At 39.7% G+C, this 24,145-nt stretch overlaps 1 protein-coding gene across 1 annotated transcript in view; it reads right to left on the reverse strand.

The window, feature by feature from the left end:
* Positions 1–298: 298 nt before the first annotated feature.
* ST8SIA4 (ST8 alpha-N-acetyl-neuraminide alpha-2,8-sialyltransferase 4) overlaps positions 299–24,145 on the reverse strand; it is an 86,709-nt gene continuing 62,862 nt past the window's right edge. The window contains exon 5 of the mRNA XM_048851410.2: positions 299–5,253. Within this exon, the coding sequence (XP_048707367.1) occupies positions 4,971–5,253 (283 nt within the window). The 3' untranslated portion in view covers positions 299–4,970. The remainder of the gene's footprint in view (positions 5,254–24,145) is intronic.

The raw sequence follows: 24,145 nt of genomic DNA on the forward strand, positions 1-24,145 counted from the left end.
ACAAATCAATGGCAAATGATAACATTTGCTATTAACTCTGTGGGTTTTTACAGTAACTTTTATAGAACTCCGTTAATTCCTACATAACCCTATGGATTTCATCCCTGTTACATTCTAAAGTGTCTGTAAATATTAAATCTGGCCATGTTTGATTAGTTTCTCTAACCCTTAAATCCTGACATATGATATATTTTAAAGGTATTGAAACATATTAAGACTAATTTGAAAACCTGTGAAAATAAAACTCAAGGCTGATTGTAGTACATAGGAACACAGTATAAGAAAGTAACAGAAAAAATGAAAAAAAAGTTTAATTTATTTTACAGTTATACAAATAATAAAACAGTAATACCCAAATGCTGTACACAAAATAACATTAGAGGACAAGCCTGACAGAATACATCTTAACACTTTAAACTACACAAATGGTATTGTGAATGCTCAGTAGCAATAGTACTGTGCAGAAATGCTCTACTCCATAAACTCTCTTCCTTTATTATATACACATTTAGAACAATTGTGCTTTTCCCTACACAAAGCAACATATCTTAAAAACAATAAAACTTAATGTGCAATATAAAGCATAAATCCTGCAAGAGGCTAGGCGCCTATTTGTTTTGAACACTTCAACTCTCAGTGAACTCAATGAGAGTAACGAGTACTTAGCACTTCACAGGATCAGACCCTAAAAGAAAAAAATTGTACTGAGCCCACAGGTATTTATCTGCAAATTGCAGTCAATTCAAACAAATCGTCATCCTCACGAGTGTGTTGATTTTATTTTTAATGAGACGTTTATTTCAGGGTGGGATTTATTAATTGTGGTTCGGTTTGCAAAACAAGTCAAGTTGCCCAAACCCCTTCAAGGTTTGAAACATTCAGTAGATGTTAGACGTGGGGGGTGGGAGAGGGAGAACTGTCCCAAAGCTGCAAACTTAACAAGAAAATATATTATCTATTATTCTCCATTAAACCAAAGGAGAGAGGGTCCCTGCCAAAGAAATGTGAAAATACTAGTTTATAAATCATTTACAACAAATGTGTCTGAATGAAAACAAATTCCTCTGCTAACTTTGCCTCACTGTAGATCTGCCTCAAGATTCAGGCAACATAACAGACTGTTTCCAGAATTTTGCTTTCAATTATTATTCTTTTTTAAACATATTTGCAAGAATCATTACTGGTGATTGCTACATCTTGTGTAGGAAGAAGTCAGTCATTTGAGACCATTCCTCATTCATAATCAGCTTAATCTGATGCCCTATTTCATATCCCCACCAAATCAGGCATCATTATAACAAGCGGGCTACTTGTTCATTTTATTTTATCTAGTTACCATAAGTCAGCGATAAGTGTTGGGCACTAATTATTACAATGGATGTTTATACTAGCAGTTCTGTAAGCAGTATGGGGAAATGAAAACAACAGAACTCATTCAAAGCTGCCTTGCAGATTTGAACTAGATTGTTGTACTGTGAGTTGAAGAACCACACAGTGAAATCCACTCCCCTGCACAGGTCCTATGCCCTATTTTAACCTCCATATAGGTTCTATGAGGCCAATCCTTCACTGACCTCCACAGGAAAAAGAGGGTCAAATAGTGGAAACAGTGTGATTTCACTGTTAAGGGAGTGGAGAATTTGGGGAACTTGAATGGAGGTCCAGGGGCAGCCATGTACATTATGGAGACCAGCTCTGAAATCCCCATGCAGCAGTGTTTAGGAGCAGGGCATGGCAGGCCACGGATGGGCTGGCATCCGTGGATCTGCTGATGTGGAGAAGATTTACCGGATATTGACCTCCATAAAGGGAGATACAGGACCATGGAGAAGATGGTTGCAGTAATGGCCACAGGACTGGAAATCACCCTCTTCCGTTTACCAAAGAATCTCCCTACATTACATTGAGCTACTGGGTTTATTTGTGATTTTTGCACTGGGGTCAGTTTCATCAACAGAAATAAATATGAACACTTCAAAATAGACTCATGCATATCTTTTAAATACTCATTCATATTCTGCCTACTTCCCCCAATCTTCATCTATGGAATTTTAAATCTGAACAGAAAAATCTCATCTACCTTTCTATTTCTAGGTCTCACTGGTTTCCCTAAGTCTATTAAAAAAGCCATTTATTTTTCTTTTTTTGTGCAATGGGAAATAAAGCACGTCCATCTACTTTGAGCTTTTTCTATCTTGATTGAACTCATATTGGAGTATTAAAAAGTTCCCTGAGATGGGGCAGAAAAACACAGTTTTAATCCCTTTTTTGGAAGGAAGCCCTTTTTTGACTGTAGACTGCCATCTCAACACAGAGACCAAATTCACAGACCATGAAGTATGTAGTAATAAAGGTAGGTGAATAAGCTAACAAGGCACTACTCTGAGCTGCTCTGAGCTGGGTATCAGTAAATCTCTCAGTGGACAGTCAATCATTCTATAAAAAATAATGGGTGGAACAAGACGACCTCCATGCATATTTACTGTTAATACGGTATCACCCATATCTGTTTTAAAATGCAACCCTTTAATATTTACCCTACACAATTTTGCAGTTTTTCAAACCCAATTTAAATATGTTACATTCAGTGCTGCCAAGTAGCTCTAAGTGATTCCCCTACGATTTCTGGAATAAAACCAAAAAAGGTATTAATCCTTGATCATGTAAGGCCAAATCTTGGACCCCAGCACAAAGCCAAAGCAAACAAGTGTTGTGCAGGAGAGCTTGGTGGAGGGCGAGGGGGAAATGTTGACTATGTTTATGAGATGGACAGCTGTGCTTTCAAACCTCAATCTGTTGGCTGCAGTAATAAGTTCTGTGGCCTCCTCTGAAGGGAGTCTGGTTAGTGGACTTGCATGATCATAGACTTTCCCCTGCCATGCATAATGAATTCTGGACCCACGAATCAGGAACAAGATTTGTCCTTTACAGCTAAAACCCACCATGTGTTGTATAGATGCAGGGGGAGGAAGGAGGAATTAGTCAAAAGGGCAAAGATACTCTCCTAGAACTTTCTTAAGTGCTAGTTCTGGAGCCTGACGTGACTGGAGACATAATCAGGCTTCAGACTCCACTATCATTAGGGGGCAATCAGAGTGAAAATATGATACGGAGCTCATTGCACTAGAACCATCATGTCCAAGACCAGAAATTGGGATCGAGGGGTCTTCACTTGGCTACAGTCATTCCTCTACCAAGGTGTGAGTAAAGTTCTTTAAACTAGCTCTTCCCCCTTTTAAATAGGTTCATCTTTGCTCATGTATCTGGTGTTAAGTTTCCTGACATACACATTCTAAAAAAGGAAGTATTCTGATTTTGTTTAACTCCAGTGCATTCAATCACTCTAATTACCCAAGTCTGTCATATGAACAGACTAAGAAATGGTACTTCAGACTCTTCTGTACTAGATCCTGAAGATACTCCTTCTACCGCTTCTAAATCTCTTTCTTGGACAAGGACAAGTACAGGACAAGAACAGTTGTTCTGAGTAATAAAATGAATGAATGAGGTTTGGAAGAAAAGAACTGATATGGGAATAATACAGCAATGTGCTATTTTCAGTTACTTATCAGCAAGTTGGACTAATACAAGACAGGTATATTGTCCATCACCATGAGAAATTTAGATTTAAAAAGGACTTTGTTCAGTTTATGCTTTATTTTCCATTCAGTTTTTTACCCATTCCAATATGGCAGGGATATTACATGTAGCAAAATTTTGCTACATTAATTCTTTGTCATCTTGGTTAAAAGAAAACAAACAGATTCCAAAGAATTAAAACCTCCCATTGACTATGCCATAATGTTTTTATTACAATAATTAAAAAATTGAAAATATCAATTTTGCTCCAATGAAAATAAAAATCACACTCACATGTTTAAGTGCATGGAATAAAAACAATTTGGATATTTATGAAGAACAAATCACTTGAGGCAAAGTCAGCTTAGGGAATTTGTTTGAGGCTCTTCATTCAAACAGAATAGGGAACATATATTCCAGTGAACAACAATACCCAGAAACATTTTTCCTTCAGCAGCACAGCAACACAGTACTAAATGTACGTTTTCTCCATGTATACAAAAAAAATCAGTGTAATCTTTGGTACCAAATGTAAGGGCACCTTTTTATTAAGTACGTCCTCCCAGTTGGCAAGTAACAGAACGTTTTCCTTAAGAATGGCTCAAAATTACCGATCTCATAGTGGTTCTGTTTAGCTGGCACTGACCATTTCAGTTAAAAAAGCAATCTGGAGGTTTAGAGTTGTGCAACAGCAGGATACAACATAAATATTTTTTAAGTATTTGATTTCCCCCCAATAAGAACTTATTTCTTCAAATACAACTCTTTGAAGATTTTATTTTTAACTGTTCCTATCATCCTCATAAAATCCTTTAAGGATTCCAATACCCAAATAAGAAAAAAAAAAAAAAAAAAACCAGCAATCAGAAAAAACACCAACAAAAACAATGAGGTTATAATACAAGGTCAGACAGTCCCCTGACTGAAGGCATTTACTTGATCTATTTAATCTTATGGACATCACTTTCTCCACTAATTCCACCATGATTTCTGATGCCAAAGGCTGTTTTATTTCCCCAAGGATAGAGTCCATCTTCTGGGTATTTCTTCTATAAGCTGCTCAACTTTGTGGTGGCAAGTCAGCATTAAATGGATATTTGCTTCCTCTTTGACGATGAATGCATCATTGGCTCTTGTAAACACTACTGATTTTACATTCAAGCTTTGTTCTTAGTGAAAGTGGCACTTACTTGAACCCTTGCAGTCAAGTTATCTTAGTTTTATAGCACTTTACAGGTATAATATCAGCTGGTCATGGACTTCAGGTACGCTTCCTTTTCCCAATGGCTTAGTGGGTATTGAAATATATCCTCTGTTGGATCCCATTGCCTTCACAACATCTTTATGATGAAGTTACTATTCTGTACTTTATATTGTACTTTACATGTGCTTTATTGCTGTACACATTTCCCTGTTGTTAATTTCAGTGCTCCTTGGTTATGTAACATATGTAAAGTTTTAAACTCTAATGGCATCCTATGAGGGCTGGCATTAGAAAAGTATCGATATTTTAGATCATCGTAGTAATGATATTTGACTGGTTTTCCATATAAATCCTTTGGGAACGGCCAGAACCCATATAGGTGAATTTCATCACAAAATCTGGTAGTGAGCGTGTACATGAGGAGACCGGTGCTGGGTCGTTTGATGTGGACCTTGTTTGTCAGCCAGTAACTACAAAGCAAACAAGAAAAAGACAAGTCATGAAACATACATATAACTCCATGTAAACACAACGTGTAAAATGCCCTTAGTTTATCTTCATTATATACATTATTTTTCTTTCATGCATGTTTTTTATGGGCTTCGTTGATTTCCTTGGAATGGATATATACAGATTAGCTGGTTTTCTTCTTCTTTAGGGCAAGATGGTGAGCAGTTACTTGCAAAAGTAGTTCCATTAATTTTCAGTAGTATGACCTGTGCAGGTAACTGCTCACTTGTGTGAGAAAGGGGTTCACAAGTTTTTACAGGGGTTAACTTTCTTTTTGGAGGAGGAGGTTGAAGCCTTGACGAACACGTGTTATTGCCCCTGAACTGAAGCTTTACATTGGCTCAATTGTATACTAGGAGTTAGGAATTCCAAGAGAAAATGAAGTAACCACTTGAGTTCTGGAACTGCCAGCTCCAAAAGCTATAAAAGGAGATTTCATCCATCTTGAAAAGACACTGTTTTTACATTATTTTGTAGACGTTAGTTGAAGGAAACACCTAGAATACCAGTTTACCTAAGTGATGGGGACTGCCACCCTCTGGGGCATTGTTAACAGGTCCAAGGGTAACAATTACACCCTCTTTCTTAATGGGACAGAGTCTTAAGTTTTCTTCTGTTGTGAGATGGGGTCATAGTATGGAAAAAATTGGGAGCCACTAATTCAAGATTAGCACCTACTAATCAGGATCATTTGCTATAGTTAAACACTAAGACAGGAGGAAGAATCTGTGCCAAAAAAAATGTCTAAATAGTTCATTTTGACTGTGAAATAAGTTGAACTCTTTGGGACAAAGTCTTTTAGACTATTATTCAAAAATATGCATGTAGCTGTTCTAATTATCAGGTAACTTCATAGGCAAAACTGGCCACATAGACATATATCTGATCATTTGTACTTAGAACAATCCAGTTTAATAAATAAATATCTGATTAGCCAATTTAATACACACAAATATGCAAATTAATTGCTGTGCAAAAGCAGAAGCAGTTATAAACACTTTTGTGTAATGACCTTTAGCTTCCCTTAACAAAACGCATGAAGGCAAAATTTTATTTTTGTAAAACCTAATTAATTGTTTCATTGAAAAATAAAGGACATTTTTATTAAAGTAATCTGACCCTTTAACTTGTTTGCATGTTTACTACAAATCTGAGACGATTCCTTTTCCCCATCACAAGGATTGCAACTTTTTTAGAAATTCACCATTAAAATGAACTAGCTCTATCCTTGATTGATATCTTTATACTTACTAACAAAACCTCCTGAACATGCTTTCGTTGACTTGATAGACAAATCTCTATGCGAAATCAAGGTGCTACCTACCAAGAAGAGATGTATCTAATCTGCTAATCTAAAATACTGTGCAGTGTTGTAGTTACACTGTTTCTTTGGTTTGCAGCAAGCTCTCCTTCCAGACACAACGACAAACATACATCTTAGCAGGTTTTTTCTGGATTCCATTAATCACAGGTTTCTCAGGTTTTTTAAGCATATGTTGGCAATGACTTAGAGCCTCTCAACTGAAAAAGACGATGCAAAGAATGACAGACAGAGAAAGAAACACAAGGATGTGAAGACTCTGCTAAATTTAGGCTTTTTTCTTGCGTGCCAAAAAGAAATCCTGACTGATGACAATCCATTGGAAGACCATTCACATCTGTTTTCTGGTACATTCTGAATAAACCTAGGGAACTGTATTCTGGAAGGAAGCACTGAGTTGAACTATGTTTTGATAGAATTTTGTTTTCTTGGTTCTATTCACGTTTGCCAAAATCTGTTTTTAAGAGATGGATGTGCTAGCATTTCACAGGTTTATGAAAAAGGAAACACTTTTGTTAGGGCCAATGGAACTAATCCACATAACATTAAGATAGAGCTACAGCTGCATTGACAATGACTCATTAGTTCAACTTATTTTCTTCTAAGATATATTAATTTTTATATTAACACCAGGTTAAAGAGAGGCCAGGCACATGAGTTTGAGTTCCAAATTCTAACAAGCTCTCAAGGCAAGCAGGTGCTGAAAGAAATTGCAGATAACCTGCTCCGTCCATTGAACAATGAAGACAGCATGTTGTTCTCTAGTGATAAACCTTTGCCTCCAAACAAGCTTGCCATTCTACTACCCAAGCAGACTGGCCTCACACTGAACCTCTGTCAAGCACAGAGGCTATTTCACATATCATTCGTGCCTAAAAAACAAGTGAATATGAAGAGCAAGACATAACAGTAATGTACAGCTCTCATAACTGCAGGCCAAGAGTTACATTTTGTCTTGCTCATATATATATACTTTAAGTATATATATACTTAAAAGTTCCCCTATCTGTAAAAATGGGATAATGACATTTACCCTCCTTTGCAAAACATGTGGAGATCTCTGGATGAAAAGTGCTAAAAAAGAGCTAAATTTTATTATCATTATTATTATTAACTGAAACAAACAAAAGTGGTCTGATTTTTGTGCTGAATATCCATAAACTCCACTGAAATTAATGGGATTATGTTTGTTCGCTCCACTGAAAATGAGGTCACTCTTACATAGATACCGGTACCTAAATATGAATTTAGGAACCAGGGGGAGTTTTCAAAGACACAAATGGAAGTTGGGTGCCTAAACTGCATGGAAAATCAATGGGAGTTAGGCATCTAACTGAAAATCTTCACCGTCTCCCTATCTTCAGGCACCTAGTTCTGAAAAATATGGCCATACTAATTAAATTAGGTTTGGCATATTAGCGGTTTGGTAAGGACTGGCCTCATGCTTGCTCAAACACTTAGTTAAGGTTTGTTGAGCACTTTGAAGAGGTAAAGCTCTGTAAATGTTAAGTATTATCACTGTTTGGAACAGGGGTTCTCACAACAAATTTTTTGGTGGCCTCAGAGTGTGGCCACCAGCTCTTGCTGGTGGTCATGCTGACACTTTTCCCTAAAACACTTACTTTAGGAAAAGCAAATAAATATGCTCATATACACATTCAAATCATTATAATTTATTTATGTAGTTTTTTTTTTCAGACTCAGTAGTAAAAATAATGCCGTGAAAAGTGATATTTGTATGTTCGTTGATATCACTTTTCACAGCAGACTTACTAGCTAGCTGGGAGGCTGTGATAAGTGATACTTGCATGTTTGTTAGTACCACTTATCACAGCCTCTGAGCTAGCTACTAAGTCTGCTGTGAAAAGTGATACTTGTATGTTTGTTAATATCTCTTTTCTCAGCAAGCCCCAGGACAAATTAAGCCTGGGGGGCACAGGAAGTGGCAGCGGGGCCAGGGGCAGTGAATGTGGGGCAAGGGAAGGTAGTGGGGGCCCAGGGCAATTGGGTTGAGCCTGCATGGCCGGAGCCAGGGGTCAGCACACTTAATGTGTGGTCAGAACTGGGGGCTGCGCACCTGAAGTCTGGGGTTGGAGCTCGTGGGACCAGGAATCAGAATTGTGCTCTATGCATTGCCCTCCACAGGTGGTGCAGGGAAGTGCATGCAGGAGCAACGGGGGGGTGGGGGGGAGGGAATGGCCGATAATTGCCCCCCCTCCCCCATCACCACCCAAGAGCTTTTCGTGACTGCATGAAAAGCCCCTGGTGGCCGCATTTGAGAAATGCTGGTTTGGAGTGCATACTTATGGTCGTGTGGTTGGGGTTTTTTTTAAGACACACAAATTGTATTCATTTAGAGCAACATTGGGACCTCGTGTGAATATATGTGTTTACAGACATGAGTAAGAGTAGCAAAATTTAGCCTTTAATATCAGAAGTGTCTTAAAAGCATCAGAAGCCCCAAAATCCTAAAAATATCCATTCTGTTAAAATTGACCTTTTCAGTTTCAGTTCGTGTCTTGCAGTCTGAGTCTCTGAAATGGCTGTGGCTTGGACAGTGGTTCTTTCAGCTCAGAAAAAAAACTGACCTTTGTTTAAAAAGAAAAAGAACCTTCCCCCCTCCTCCCCGAATCATTCCCGTTGCATTCACAAAGTTTTAAAAAGCTGACAGATTCTGTGAGCTGAAAGCAGCTCCAGGCTGAGCCATTGACAGTTTAAAGACAGCAGAGAAAGACTCAGGAATCTGTTTCGTTTAAAAGACCTATGAATGAAAGCAAATTAAAAAAGCAAATATTATGGTATGAAGTTATGATAATTGCACAATACTACTATGGGTTATTCTGAATGTTTTCATTAACCTGCATTTTTAGGCAGGAGAGACCTCTGAGATGTTCCCTCTGCTGTCTGCTTTCAGAAGAGAAACTGATCCAGCATTTTACAACTGGTAAGATTTTTGTCGTGTTTTGTTTTAACAAATGCTAGGCTCCCTGAGCTGAAAACAACTTCAGACTGAGCGATAGCCAGTTCAAGAACTTCAGGCAAGAGATACAGATACCTGCTCAACATAGGCTGAAGCTGAAACCCAGGGATATAGTTTCAGCCGAAACAGGTGTTGTAGGGCTATGCAGAATTGGTGTGGCAGGCTCACCATATGCAGGAGGTTGCAGGTTACTATACTGCTGCCTTTCCCTCAGAAGCCCAACCAGGTGCTTCCATTGTTTTGTTGTTGGGAACCTTATATGGCCTCCTCTTACCCTTACTCATGTAAGAACTAGGGTTGCCAACTTTCTAACTGCACAAAACCGAACACCCTTGCCCCGTTCCTTCTATGAGTCTTCCCACATGCTCAGGGTATAGCTGATCGCCATATCTGGGGTCGGGAAGGAATTTTCCTCCAGGGCAGATTGGCAGAGGCCAGGGGGGTTTTCGCCTTCCTCTGCAGCGTGGGGCACGGGTCACTTGCTGGAGGATTCTCTGCACCTTGAAGTCTTTAAACCACGATTTGAGGACTTCAATAGCTCAGACATACGTTAGGGGTTTGTTACAGGAGTTGGTGGGTGAGATTCTGTGGCCTGCGTTGTGCAGGAGGTCAGACTAAATTATCATAATGGTCCCTTATGACCTTAAAATCTATGATTCAATGATTCCATGAGGACCTGTCCCTACCCCACCCCTTTTCTGAGGCTCCACCCTCCATTCACTCCAGACCCTCTCTCCATCGCTTGCTCTTCCCCACCCTCATTCACTTTCACTGGGCTGGGGCAGGTGGTTGGGGTGCGGGAGGGGGTGAGGACTCCAGCTAGGGGTGCAGGCTGTGGGATGGGCCCAGAAATGAGGGGTTCAGGGAGCAGGAGGGGGCTCCAGGCAGGGATAGGGGTTTGGGAGGGGGTGATTGGAGCCGCCAGGGTCCCTTTTCGACCAGGTGTTCTGGTCAAAAACTGGATGCCTGGCGACTCTAGAAAGACTGGGAGAGTTAAGTGTTCAAGAAATAAAACTGCAATATACAGAAAGTTCCGTATTTTGGCACAAGGAATTAATACAAGTTATTTCCAAGAGACAGAGATGAATATTCTATTACAGCTACGATGAAAAACACCCCCAGCATGCCAAAATCTATCACGAGTAGAGTTTACAGTAGGAATTAAAAACCTGCAAGGAAACTTTTCTTCTACCTGTCAAAACTCTTATCCAAATCATTCTGAGAAAAATGTAATTGTTCACCCACTCATACAAATGAGACATGGGCCCAAACTAAACTTCACACTTAAAATATGGGGTTGGTTTAAATCTGTAGCTGAAGTTTGCAGCTTGAGAGCAACTCAAATACAGATCCAAAGGACACAAGATGTGAAATGAATAAAATGGTTAGAGGCATTTAAACAGTTTGAAGCTTAACGCATTCTTTAGAAATAAGATTTGTAATTAATCAGGAATGAACACAGCTCACTTCTGCAAAGCCAAGATCCCAATCACTGTTTGAATTGATTTTAAAATAGACCTTTTCGTCTACCTGGCCTCTGTCATTTAGTCTTGGATTATATGACTAAAATTGTTAATGACTAGAATAACTGCCCCACTATGAGATCAATTAAGGTTTAATTTTTGGAAATTCCTTAAGGTTGCAAGTAATTGTTTGACCAATAACCATGTTGCACCTTTCCCTTCCTGTCTGTGAACACATTAAGTTAAATCTAAGCTATAATGACAGCCTCTTTTTATTTATTTTTAGGAGTATGGTTTGAGATGTATTAGTTCCCTGTAAGCAGCAAAGGAAAAGACAGCTCTACTCAGGATCTGGAAAATGCAGCGGGCATCTTTAGTTTTTCCACAGGTTATCTCTGGACCTACATTCATGGTGATCGACATCCTAGACCTGATTTTCAAACTGGCTGTGGATTTAGCAAAAACAAGAAACACCACCAGTCCTGAACAGACTATTCTCTCCTTCAGACTAAGATTAGAATCCTCCCAAGTCTCCTGGCAAGACAGAAGTTCCTGGATTCAAATTCTAAAACATCCTTGCATAGTACTTCAACTCATCAAAAGGCTATAAAACAGATGACCAAGTAGGTCATTATGACCATTCAGTGTTAGTGTCATCATTAACCACAAAGGCTGACATTCTGGCATTGAAAATTTTGCTCCTTCCCCAAAGTTCCCAAGGGTTTCTATGGTTTTCTGATTATCTCTGACAAAAAAAAAAGGGCAAAAGGAAGACAGTGCATCAGTGACCAAAAACATAAATAGATATCGACATGCCCCAGTACAAGGAATACAAGCTTATGTCCTAGCTATTGAAGAAACAGAGAAATCCCACCTTTCTTCCACCATAGCAGGTGCTAAATCATATTCCACTGAACTATTACAGATTGTGAATCCTCTCGTTAACAGCATACTTCAGCTACTCTCATTGAGAAGTATGATCAGAGAAGTATGATCTTGGAGAAAGTCATCCAAATCAAATATTGACTCTTGGAGCCCTAGGAAGCATGGATCGGGCATAGGCCTGATGACAGGAAACTGAATTTTCCCATTCTCAGCCTAAAGTTGCAACAGGCAGTGAAAAAGTCAACTACTTCCATCCAAACTCCCTCCTACCTCTCAAAAAGCAATGGTAGCAAGTGTTTGCATATTTGCTTACAATGGATGTATATAGTAGCAATTTGCCAATTTAAATATCCTGATTAGTCATCTTAAAACAGAAGTCATTAGCAAAATACTGTTCAGTTAATGGCATTAAACAGAGATCAGTATACTGAGTGTAATTTACACAGAAAGCTGACTTAGCCATTAAAGCCTTGCATTTTGTACTACTAAGATTTAAAAAGGTTTGTGAGGTAAATTATTTATGTATCAGAAAGAACACAACAAAAATATTTATGTAAATGAGACCTGTTTACATTTTCAGTGTTTAGCATTCAGGATTATTACGTCACAAGCTTAATGCATAATTTCTATTGAACTTCTGATGCAGAAGTCCCAGGTACAAGATTTTAGGAGAGGAGTGAGTGGCAACAAGTCTTGCAGACACACTTAGAATAAAGTTTTCAGGGACAACAGACTCTTAGAAGTCCTATCATAGTGGAAAGGTGATGTAAGGATGGATTTGTCTAATGGTTCATGTCCTCACCATCTTGCATTGTTCAAGTGTGGCAAAGTTTTGAGACCGCCTTTCAGCACAGTGGTTTCACCCCAGTAAGATAAAAGATGCTGAGGTACTGTGACTAGCAAAAATTGTGCCATATTAATAATTACATATTCCTGCTTGAGAAGTTAAACAGCTGAAAATCTGAACTGACGTTATTAGGGGTGAAATCAAATGCAAAATGGTGGTGAGGGTAGGTTTTATTTCATATATTTTACACCATTTTACTCAGTCGTGGATGGAAAATACAGCATAGCTAAAAAACCAAGAGTAAGCTTAAAAAAAAGTAACAGTATCAGCTGTTGGCTATCAGACTATGGCACATTAACTTTCTTGGCACATATCCTGTATCATTCTGAAACCACACTGAAGTACAGCCCATGCTGTTATAGGCTAATGAAAAATAACACAATATGTTTATAAGTACAAAGACAGACGAACTTTGTTCCCTATTGTTTAATGAGTATACACATATAATTACACACACACAAAACCTATGTTAAAAAAACGTAATCAGGGTTGCAAAGTCAAGCACTCAAAAATTAGGAAATGCTAGAATTAAGGTTGCCCGTGCTACTTAATTTGGCTCCAATTTAAAAACTTGGCATTACAATATGACCACATGCTATTTTTTCCACAGGACTTCAGGTCCCAGCCTATGCCCCTCTACAGATTTTATTCTCTTCTTCATTTGAATCAGGCAGCTTCCCTCCTCCATGCCCAGGACAGGTTAAACTGTTGCCAATTACATTTGTACAATGAGAGCACAGGAAGCACTGTTGAGTGCTTACCTATGAGCTAATTTGCAATATTTACTATAATGCAGTGGTTCCCAAACTTGTTACGCTGCTTGTGCGGGGAAAGCCCCTGCTGGGCTGGGCTGGTTTGTTTACCTGCCGTGTCCGCAGGTTCGCCGATCGCGGCTCCCAGTGTCCGCGGTTTGCTGCTTCAGGCCAATGGGAGCTGCTGGAAGTGGCGGCCAGTACGTCCCTCGGCCCGCGCTGCTTCCAGCAGTTCCCATTGGCCTGGAGCAGCAAACTGCAGCCACTGGGAGCCGCGATTGGCCGAACCTGCGGACGCGGCAGGTAAACAAACTGGCCCGGCCCGGGTTTTCCCGGCACAAGCAGCAGAACAAGTTTGGGAACCACTGCTGTACAGCATCCTTAAGCAGTTAGGATACGAGACAAAGTGTTTTTATCAAAAGTAATAATGCACTTTAATAAAGGGAGATGCACTTGCTCAAACTGTCAGTCTCTCTTTAATAATGAGCGCAGTCAATGCTACCGCCCCCTTTCCTCCTTTGACCAACTTGGTCCTAAGTGGTTTCTGCTAAATATTTTCAAGCACATTTAGGTTCCTGCTTATAAAGCAGATGGTGAATGAAAAGACCATTAGCATGGCCTTTGATAATAATGTTTTTGTTCTTCTGCAGAATGAAGGGGAAAAAAATCAGTGATTGAAGCGGTAAAGACAATCAAGTTCCAGGAGGCACTATATCTTGTTATGAATAAGCATGAAAGTGCTAAGAAGACTGCGTATTCATCTTAATCACCACTATTGAGAACTTTAAATATTTCAAATGTTTTAAATATTTAAATATTTCAAAAACTGTTCTGGTTTAACTTGGATTTAAACTTGGAGAGTGGTCAGTTTAGATGAGCTATTACCAGCAGGAGAGTGAGTTTGTGTGTGTATGGGGGTGGGGGGGATGTGAGAAAACCTGGATCTATGCAGGAAATAGCCCGACTTGATTATGTAAAGAGTTGTCACTTTGGATGGGCTAGCACCAGCAGGAGAGTGAATTTGTGTGGGGGGGTGGAGGGTGAGAAAACCTGGATTTGTGCTGGAAATGGCCCACCTGATGATCACTTTAGATAAGCTATTACCAGCAGGACAGTGGGGTGGGAGGAGGTATTGTTTCATATTCTCTGTGTATATATAAAGTCTGCTGCAGTTTCCACGGTATGCATCTGATGAAGTGAGCTGTAGCTCACGAAAGCTCATGCTCAAATAAATTGGTTAGTCTCTAAGGTGCCACAAGTACTCCTTTTCTTTTTTTAAAAAATAATCTGTTTGTGAAGTTTTCCAAATGGCTAACTTTAGATAACCAAATAAAATAAAAATAAAACATAAATAAATAAAAATCACAATATAAGCATATATATATATATCCCTGAATAAAACACAACCAGAATAGACTGATATCCCTAATGGCTGCTGAAGTGCCAATTGAGTATGAATTATTAAAATTGACTGTTAGAAGCTCAGAAGACAAGATCCCACATGGACAAGCTGACCCATGATACAGTAATTAGTTCAATTTGGACCTCACTGCTGAACAAGTTTTAGATGAATTTAAGAAAAAATAATGTACTGATCTCTCTTAGAAGATCAAACACACAGGTTACACTACATAAATGTAATGGCAAAATACCATCCTATATTACTTTTCATGTACAGGTGAAATACTCAACATGAACTTAGACATATTATTCCAAGGAGCCTCTATATGTTTTTCTTTTGTAATATTTACAACTGCAAGCCATGCATAATACTAATAAGAAATCTAATCCATATGTTTCTGCGGAAAGAGTACTGACGCAGCCTCCGAAATGATAAACATAGCAAAATAAGAAATCATGATTCTCTTAAAAAGTTATGTAATTGTCATGCTGTGCTTTTGGTGTAGGAGCAATACTTCTATCCTCAAACTTCCAAGCTAACTTTTCTGGTTACTAATGTTTTTAAGAACTACCCAAAGGCAGACGATCTGGGAGGAAAATCCTAATATGCTTAGAATATCTGCTTAATAATTATCAACATTCATGCATTAAACTATTTCAATTTAGGGTTATTTAACTCAGAAAAGACCTAAAAACACTCAGCACACATTGTAAAAACAACACAGATTGCTGACTTGATAAAGGCTCAGCCTGCAGCCCCTACTCATGCAAGCAATCCTCTCTCCTCATGCAAGCAATCCTCCCTCATGGAAGTTGTTCTACTGACTTACATGCAACTATTCATATGATTAACAGTTATGCCTCATACCGGAAGTGAACATTTAAACTAGACCACAATCTACCAAACCTAAGAACTCCAGTGATAAATCACAAAACCACCTAACCAGATGTTCAGAAGAATTTAAACAATCTAACAACATATAAAAAGCTGCAAAACTGTTTTCTCCTGGATAAAAACATTAGAAGGATAGCAAGCTATGGAGGTAGTTTTGACTGTTAAGATACAGACTCTTAATAGATACTTTTTTTTAAAAAAATTGTGCTATAACATGTATTTTTCAGGAATAGTTAAATAATGTATGCTGGCTGTTCCTCTGTAACTATGGAGTGATAGTAACAGAGCTTGTGCCACAGTAAATACAATTAAAAGGGAAACATGAAGGTATTTTTAAGAGAGCTGTCAAATAAATGCAGTCAAAATGCTCAAAATCATCAATATGGAGTCAATGAGAGTTTTACTATTGATGGCAATGGGATCAGGAGCAGGCCCAAATTTGTTAGCTAAAGACAGCATTCAACATCTTTGTGCTGAACTTCAAGGTCCTCTATGGAACTGACCGAATGCACCGCAGATGCTTTCCAAGACAAAGATTTCCCTCAACATTCCTCAGGAACTATGAAGCAGCCAAGCTTAAAGATGGAGTTCCTGAGAGTAGGTGAAAAGTCTTATTTGAAAACAAGGCCAAGGCTTTGAAACTCAGCACCAGAAATGAAGGACCACAGATCTCTCTGCCCTCAGAACAAAGCGTTAAATTTACTTCCAACTATCACTCCCCAGCTGCTATTTTGAACAGCAGAAAAGGAAAAGAAAGAAAAAGCAGTGAAGGCAAAAAGGGAGAGAGAGAGAAAGAAGCAGGAGACAGGTAAGTAGAGAGACAGTAAATACATTAAAAAAAAAATAGCTTCTACTGCTTCAGGAGGCAGGGAAAGCAGACCACTGGTCGAATGAGATTTTGGAGGCATTCTAATAATGGTGTGCACCAGTATAAAGAACATAGGTGCAAGTGCTGGAGGAACCAAGTAGGGGCAAAGCTCTTCTTGACCTGCTGCTCACAAACCAGGAAGAATTAGTAGGGGAAGCAAAAGTGGATGGGAACCTGGGAGGCAGTGACCATGAGATGGTCGAGTTCAGGATCCTGACACAGGGAAGAAAGGAGAGCAGCAGAATACGGACCCTGGACTTCAGAAAAGCAGACTTTGATTCCCTCAGGGAACTGATGGGCAAGATCCCCTGGGAGAATAACATGAGGGGGAAAGGAGTTCAGGAGAGCTGGCTGTATTTTAAAGAATCCTTATTGAGGTTACAGGGACAAACCATCCCGATGTGTAGAAAGAATAGTAAATATGGCAGGCGACCGGCTTGGCTTAACAGTGAAATCCTTGCTGATCTTAAATACAAAAAAGAAGCTTACAAGAAGGGGAAGATTGGACAAATGACCAGGGATGAGTATAAAAATATTGCTCGGGCATGCAGGAGTGAAATCAGGAAGGCCAAATCACACCTGGAGTTGCAGCTAGCAAGAGATGTTAAGAGTAACAAGAAGGGTTTCTTCAGGTATGTTAGCAACAAGAAGAAAGTCAAGGAAAGTGTGGGTCCCTTACTGAATGAGGGAGGCAACCTAGTGACGAGGATGTGGAAAAAGCTAATGTACTCAATGCTTTTTTTGCCTCTGTCTTCACGAACAAGGTCAGCTCCCAGACTACTGCACTGGGCAGCACAGCATGGGGAGGAGGTGACCAGCCCTCTGTGGAGAAAGAAGTGGTTCGGGACTATTTAGAAAAGCTGGACGTGCACAAGTCCATGGGGCCAGATGTGTTGCATCCGAGAGTGCTAAAGGAGTTGGCGGATGGGATTGCAGAGCCATTGGCCATTATCTTTGAAAACTCATGGCGATCGGGGGAAGTCCCAGACGACTGGAAAAAGGCTAATGTAGTGCCCATCTTTAAAAAAGGGAAAGAGGTGGATCCTGGGAACTACAGGCCAGTCAGCCTCACCTCACTCCCTGGAAAAATCATGGAGCAGGTCCTCAAGGAATCAATTTTGAAGCACTTAGAGGAGAGGAAAGTGATCAGGAACAGTCAGCATGGATTCACCAAGGGCAAGTCATGCCTGACTAATCTAATTGCCTTCTATGACGAAATAACTGGTTCTGTGGATGAAGAGAAAGCAGTGGACGTGTTGTTCCTTGACTTTAGCAAAGCTTTTGACACTGTCTCCCACAGTATTCTTGCCAGCAAGTTAAAGAAGTATGGGCTGGATGAATGGACTATAAGGTGGATAGAAAGCTGGCTAGTTTGTTGGGCTCAACGGGTAGTGATCAATGGCTCCATGTCTAGTTCGCAGCCGGTATCAAGTGGAGTGCCCCAAGGGTCGGTCCTGGGGCCGGTTTTGTTCAATATCTTCATAAATGATCTGGAGGATAGTGTGGATTGCACCCTCAGCAAGTTTGCAGATGACACTAAACTGGGAGGTGAGGTAGATACGCTGGAGGGTAGGGATAGGATACAGAAGGACCTAGACAAATTGGAGGATTGGGCCAAAAGAAATCTGATGAGGTTCAACAAGGACAAGTGCAGAGTCCTGCACTTAGGACGGAAGAATCCATTGCACCGCTACAGACTAGGGAGCGAATGGCTCGGCAGCAGTTCTGCAGAAAAGGACCTAGGGGTTACAGTGGACGAGAAGCTGGATATGAGTCAACAGTGTGCCCTTGTTGCCAAGAAGGCCAATGGCATTTTGGGATGTGAAAGTAGGGGCATTGCCAGCAGATCAAGGGACGTGATCGTTCCCCTCTATTTGACACTGGTGAGGCCTCATCTGGAGTACTGTGTCCAGTTTTGGGCCCCACACTACAAGAAGGATGTGGAAAAATTGGAAATAGTCCAGCGGAGTGCAACAAAAACGATTAGGGGACTGGAACACATGACTTATGAGGAGAGGCTGAGGGAACTGGGGATGTTTAGTCTACAGAAGAGAAGAATGAGGAGGGATTTGAAAGCTGCTTTCAACTACCTGAAAGGGGGTTCCAAAGAGGATGGATCTAGACTGTTCTCAATGGCAGCAGATGACAGAACAAGGAGTAATGGTCTCAAGTTGCAGTGGGGGAGATTTAGGTTGGATATTAGGAAAAACTTTTTCACTAGGAGGTTGGTGAAACACTGGAATGCATTACCTAGGGAGGTGGTGGAATCTCCTTCCTTAGAAGTTTTTAAGGTCAGGTTTGACAAAGCCCTGGCTGGGATGATTTAATTGGGGATTGGTCCTGCTTTGAGCACGGGGTTGGATGAAGAGAAAGCAGTGGCCTCATAGATGACCTCCTGAGGTCCCTTCCAACCCTGATATTCTGTGATTCTATGATAGGCGGATAAACTCCCCTTTCTAAGCTATATAGGACTCAAATATACTCTACAAATTCTTCACTTATTTCAGCAAGATTATACTATTGTGCCTTGGCTAGACAGGATTTCCGATAACATTGTTATGTCTTTTCCACCTAAGTGTTTTGTCAATTTTGTTGCTTTTATCAAAATGAAAAGCTTTAATATGATGGAGTTCATTGCTCTCTCACAGATTTCTCGATGGTTCATCTCACCTTTCATTTTCAATGTACCATTTAGATAGGATGTATACTGTTAACCAAAATTAATTTCAGGTTTTGTGTTCTTATTTTAATTTTCATAATGGGCATTTATTCTGATTAAGATCTTTTACTTCCAGGGTGAAATTGGAGATTCATTTTATATATTGGATTCGTTTTACATACCTGTTTCTTAGTCTACCAACATAACCAGCCTCTAAAAACTTGCATGTCCTTAAAGATCACAATAATTAACCAATTCAGGAACTCATATTATCATGCAATTTTATATCAGCAGAACAACAATTAGGTATATGGTTAGAAGCTGAAAGGCTCATTACAGTTGCTTAAAGGAGAATATTTCCTAGATTACAAAATAGCTAGGAAGCAACTGAGCCCAGAGTCACAAAAGGATTTTGGTGCCTAAAATCCAAAAAGTAGGCGCCATTGAGACCCTCACAATCCCCATTAAACTGCGACCTAGCCCTCAGAGTTGCCTAAAATTCAATGGTGCCTAAATTTCTGCTGTAGATGTCCCCTAGGCACCTATGTTTTTGGCTCTGGGCATGCACACAACCCCTCAGTATAGGGGCCACGTGGGATCCTCAAACTAGGTGAAACCAGATGTTCCCCTGTCTATCTCACCTGAGCACCTAATTCAGGGTTTGTAGATTCCACTGGGTGGCCAGACACCTAAAAGTTAGGCACTGCTATACTTAAGTCCCTTTGTGGATTCGGCCTGTGTCCTGTCTGGATCTCAGGGCAAATCTACACTACAGTGCTACATCAATGAAGCTGCACCAATGCAGCTGTAGCGCGTCTGGTGAAGATGCACTATGCCAACAGGAGAGAGCTCTCTCGTCGGCAGAATTACTTCACCTCGGCAAGAAGCAGAAGCTATGTCGGCGGGCGAATGTCATCCACCGATGTAAGCACTGGCAGTGAACGTGACCGCTATTCCTGAATGCAGTGTCACTCTATTCTGAAGAAAGTACCCACCTCACTAGCTTCTCCAAAGAAATGGCATTTCCCATCAGTGATGAAGTTCAGATGTGCACATACCAAATTGTAAGTTGTAGGCCCATGTTGCTCACATGTCCTTTTTATTCATTCCACAACCATTTGTTCACACACTTAACGGGTACAGTGAAGTACATATAAACCTGGTAGTGCTTGATTATTATCTTCCTCACAAGTTTCTTTATCTGTGCATTTCAAAAACTGTATTTTAATTGCTTTGGGCATTGCCTCAGGTTTTGGCTTCAAACAACTGTCCAAAGAAAGTCATCAGTTCATATTTTTGTTCCTAAAAGTGGTAAGTTGTTACTGTGAAATTACAAAAGGTTCCCCATTTAATTATTTTTTGGTCTCGATTCTCTTCACACACATGCATGCACAGTCCTGAAAGTTTTTCTGCAAAATATTTTTGTAAAGACTGATTATTCAGAGAATGCAAGTTTGCTCTTTTAAAGCACAGAAATTAGCTGAATCTGTTTTTGATTAACATGGACTGTACCTACACATAGTGAACAAAACGTGCATTAACATTGGTTGAAACTTATCAGCGTTAGTGTTTTCTTACTCTACCAATATTTGCTAAGTACCCTGATACTGCAAACCTTTTCACATATGCTCCTGTGAGTAGTCCAGTGGTAGTAAACATAAGAACAGCAATAGTGGGTGAGACCAAAGGTTCATCTAGCCCAGTATTCTGTCTTCTGACAGTGGCCAGTGCCAGGTGCCGCAGAGGGAATGAACAGAACAGGTAATCAAGTGATGCATCCTCTGTCACCCATTCCCAGCTTCTGGCAAACAGAGGCTAGGGATACCACAGAGGCTAAGTTAAGCATGTGTGAGTTTACAGGATCAGGGCCTAAGATCACACTTGATTAAAAAACATTTATTAACAAAAAGCCAGGAAAGAAAATATTTGGAATTCTTTAAGGCAGAGAAACAGCTCTGCAAAGTAAAACAGCCAAACAGTCAAAAAGGACAGATAAAATGTATGTGTGAGTAGATGAGGATGGGGATATGAGGGAGCTAAGAGCTTTCTTTGGTCTGATCACATCGGGTCACATCAAATTAACGATTATCCAAATCTTAATTCAAAATTAGTGAAAGATTCCAGAATTTGAAGCAACTTGATCAACTGGCAAAAATGTCATTTTTAACAAATGCGGAACCTTCAAGAAGTTTGGTTAGTCTGAAGGCAACTGCACTCTACACATCACATACTCTTATGGCACTAGGTAACTAACACAACATAACAAAAGCCGCCTCCTGTAAATCACAAGTAGAAGGTAGCAATACTTCCTGGAGATGCGGGTTAATGCTGATGCTCATAAAAAAGTGACCAACGAATAGCTCGGGCAATAGCATAATGTGAACAAGGAGCTGTGCTACACTGCTCACGTAGCTCTGCCAATGCACCTCAATTAGGACACATCTCTGCTGTTCTAGGCCCTTGTTTCCTCAGATCACATACATTAAACGATGCTGAATTGTACAGTTCCTTTTGATGTGGTTAAACATACACTGGAGACTGTATCGAAACCTCTAAACTCATTCTCACTGGTGAGCTAAGTCAGCTGTTAATAAAAATCTCCAGAGGTTAAAGGCTAGTGAACCACTACAGCCCTTAGTCCACTGAAGCGCCAATTCAACACAAGGTCAGAGCAGTTAAGCATGCTGACAGCACAAGCATAAAGCCAATCTCTTTGGCAGCAACAGTAGTGTTATGATTAAAATTAGGAGAAACAATGGGCCTGGTCCCATGAAAACATACTCCACTGAGTAATCATTTTTCATGCTAAAATCATTTTTCATCCCATTGGCATCAGCGGAACTACTCACACGAGTAAGTGTCAGCACTTCCTAGATTTTTCTGTTAGATATATTTTAAATATTTCATTTTCCTTCTGTAAGCATAGTTGTATGAGAATTAAAACAGCACAAGACTAAGGAAAAGGGAGAACAGCAAAGAGATAATGAGACAGACATCAAAACATGCTTGTGAAAAGATGAATATAATAGGCATGACTTGGAAACAAAAGTAACATGAGTAGAGGAATCAGTCAAACTATTATTGATTGACTATAGTAGCTAATCATTGCAATATCTGTTTTATTTCGAACTTTAAAAAATTATATTTCATACTTTGCCTTCATTATTAGGTTGGTAATCCTGCATAAAAAGCCCCAAAACTTAAAAATAAAACAAAAAAACCTATTTAATTCAATATAAAGAGGTTCTAGTCTATTGAAGTTAACAGACTAAAAGCAAGAAACTAGAGAGATCTACACACAGACAGATAAATAGATAACACGTTCTACCCAGAAACTAATTTATTGAGGTTAGTTAGTTATCCATAGCAATGTTTGAAATGATCAGGCAAATACAATTCTCCATTTATTCAGATACGGGTCCTCATTTTGTCAAGAATGGCAAAAGTTATGCTGTGAGTAAACACACATACACACAAAGATGGAAAGAAACATGCAAAAGAGTGAGTGAAAGAGTAAAAAAGGAAGTAGTGGACAAAGGATACATTCTAAAGTACAGTATTACCAGCTATCTGTAACAGCAAAATGATAGAAACGTATTCATGAAAGACAAGCAAACATTTATTGCATGAAAGACTACAGTTGTGTACAAGACTGTCCAAACCCACCCTGCTGCTTTGGGTACGTAGTGGCATTGCTAGCCCGCACTGAAGCCCAGTTTTTAGCAATCTAGATAGATTTAAAGCACATATGACTACACAAGCTGCAGGTTACCCCTTCAGTTGGACTGCAGACAATAGCCTAAAAAAAAAGGAGGACTTGTGGCACCTTAGAGACTAACCAATTTATTTGAGCATAAGCTTTCGTGAGCTACAGCTCACTTCATCAGATGCATTCAGTGGAAAATACAGTGGGGAGATTTATATACATAGAGAACATGAAACAATGGGTGTTACCATACACACTGTAAGGAGAGTGATCAGGTAAGGTGAGCTATTACCGGGGGGGGGGTCATTACACAAATTAAAACTATTTCCCCATGTTTATTCCTGCCCCACCCCCACCCCCTGCTGTTCCTCAGACATTCTTGTCAACTGCTGGAAATGGCCCACCTTGATGATCACTACAAAAGGTTCCCCCCGCGAATTCAGGTCCTGGTTCAAAAAAGCACTGGCGGTCAACTTTCAGCAAGTATCAAATCTCCCTGAAATCGATAGGATGCAAGTACATGCTTAAAGTTAATCATGACTTAAGTGCTCTGTTGCACGGGGGCCATTGTTCTGACTTTTCCTGCGGATCTCTATTTGCAAGAGAGGGAGGTGTGAAACACAATGGGACAAGGATATCACATGATTTGTAACAAGACAATATTTGGTTTGAATGGACAAGACTACATAACCATACACCACTCACTGTGGAAAAGTCACACAGAATGAAGATCTGGACTTCCCTAGTGAAAAACAAAGAGACACCTTTTGGCAGACGAGAGATGATAACCCAGCAGTAAGAGTAGTTAGGAAAACAGCATGATGTAATCGAACTGCAAAATTATAGTGTTACGAATATTCTACCAGTGCAGAAGTCTGATTAGCTCATGATCCCTAAGTGCTTTGCAATAAACAGTACACTTCAGTTGTAATTTTTAAAACATGCATTAAAAAAAAAATGCAAAAAAACCCCAACCCACACTTGGGAATCTTACTATTTATGCAAACATTATCACAAAATTACCTTTTATCTATGTTTTGTTCTTTTTAAATTGCAAACGCATACCATTGGAGTT

Source organism: Caretta caretta, chromosome 5, assembly GCF_965140235.1.
Source record: "Caretta caretta isolate rCarCar2 chromosome 5, rCarCar1.hap1, whole genome shotgun sequence".
NCBI lineage: Eukaryota > Metazoa > Chordata > Testudines > Cheloniidae > Caretta > Caretta caretta.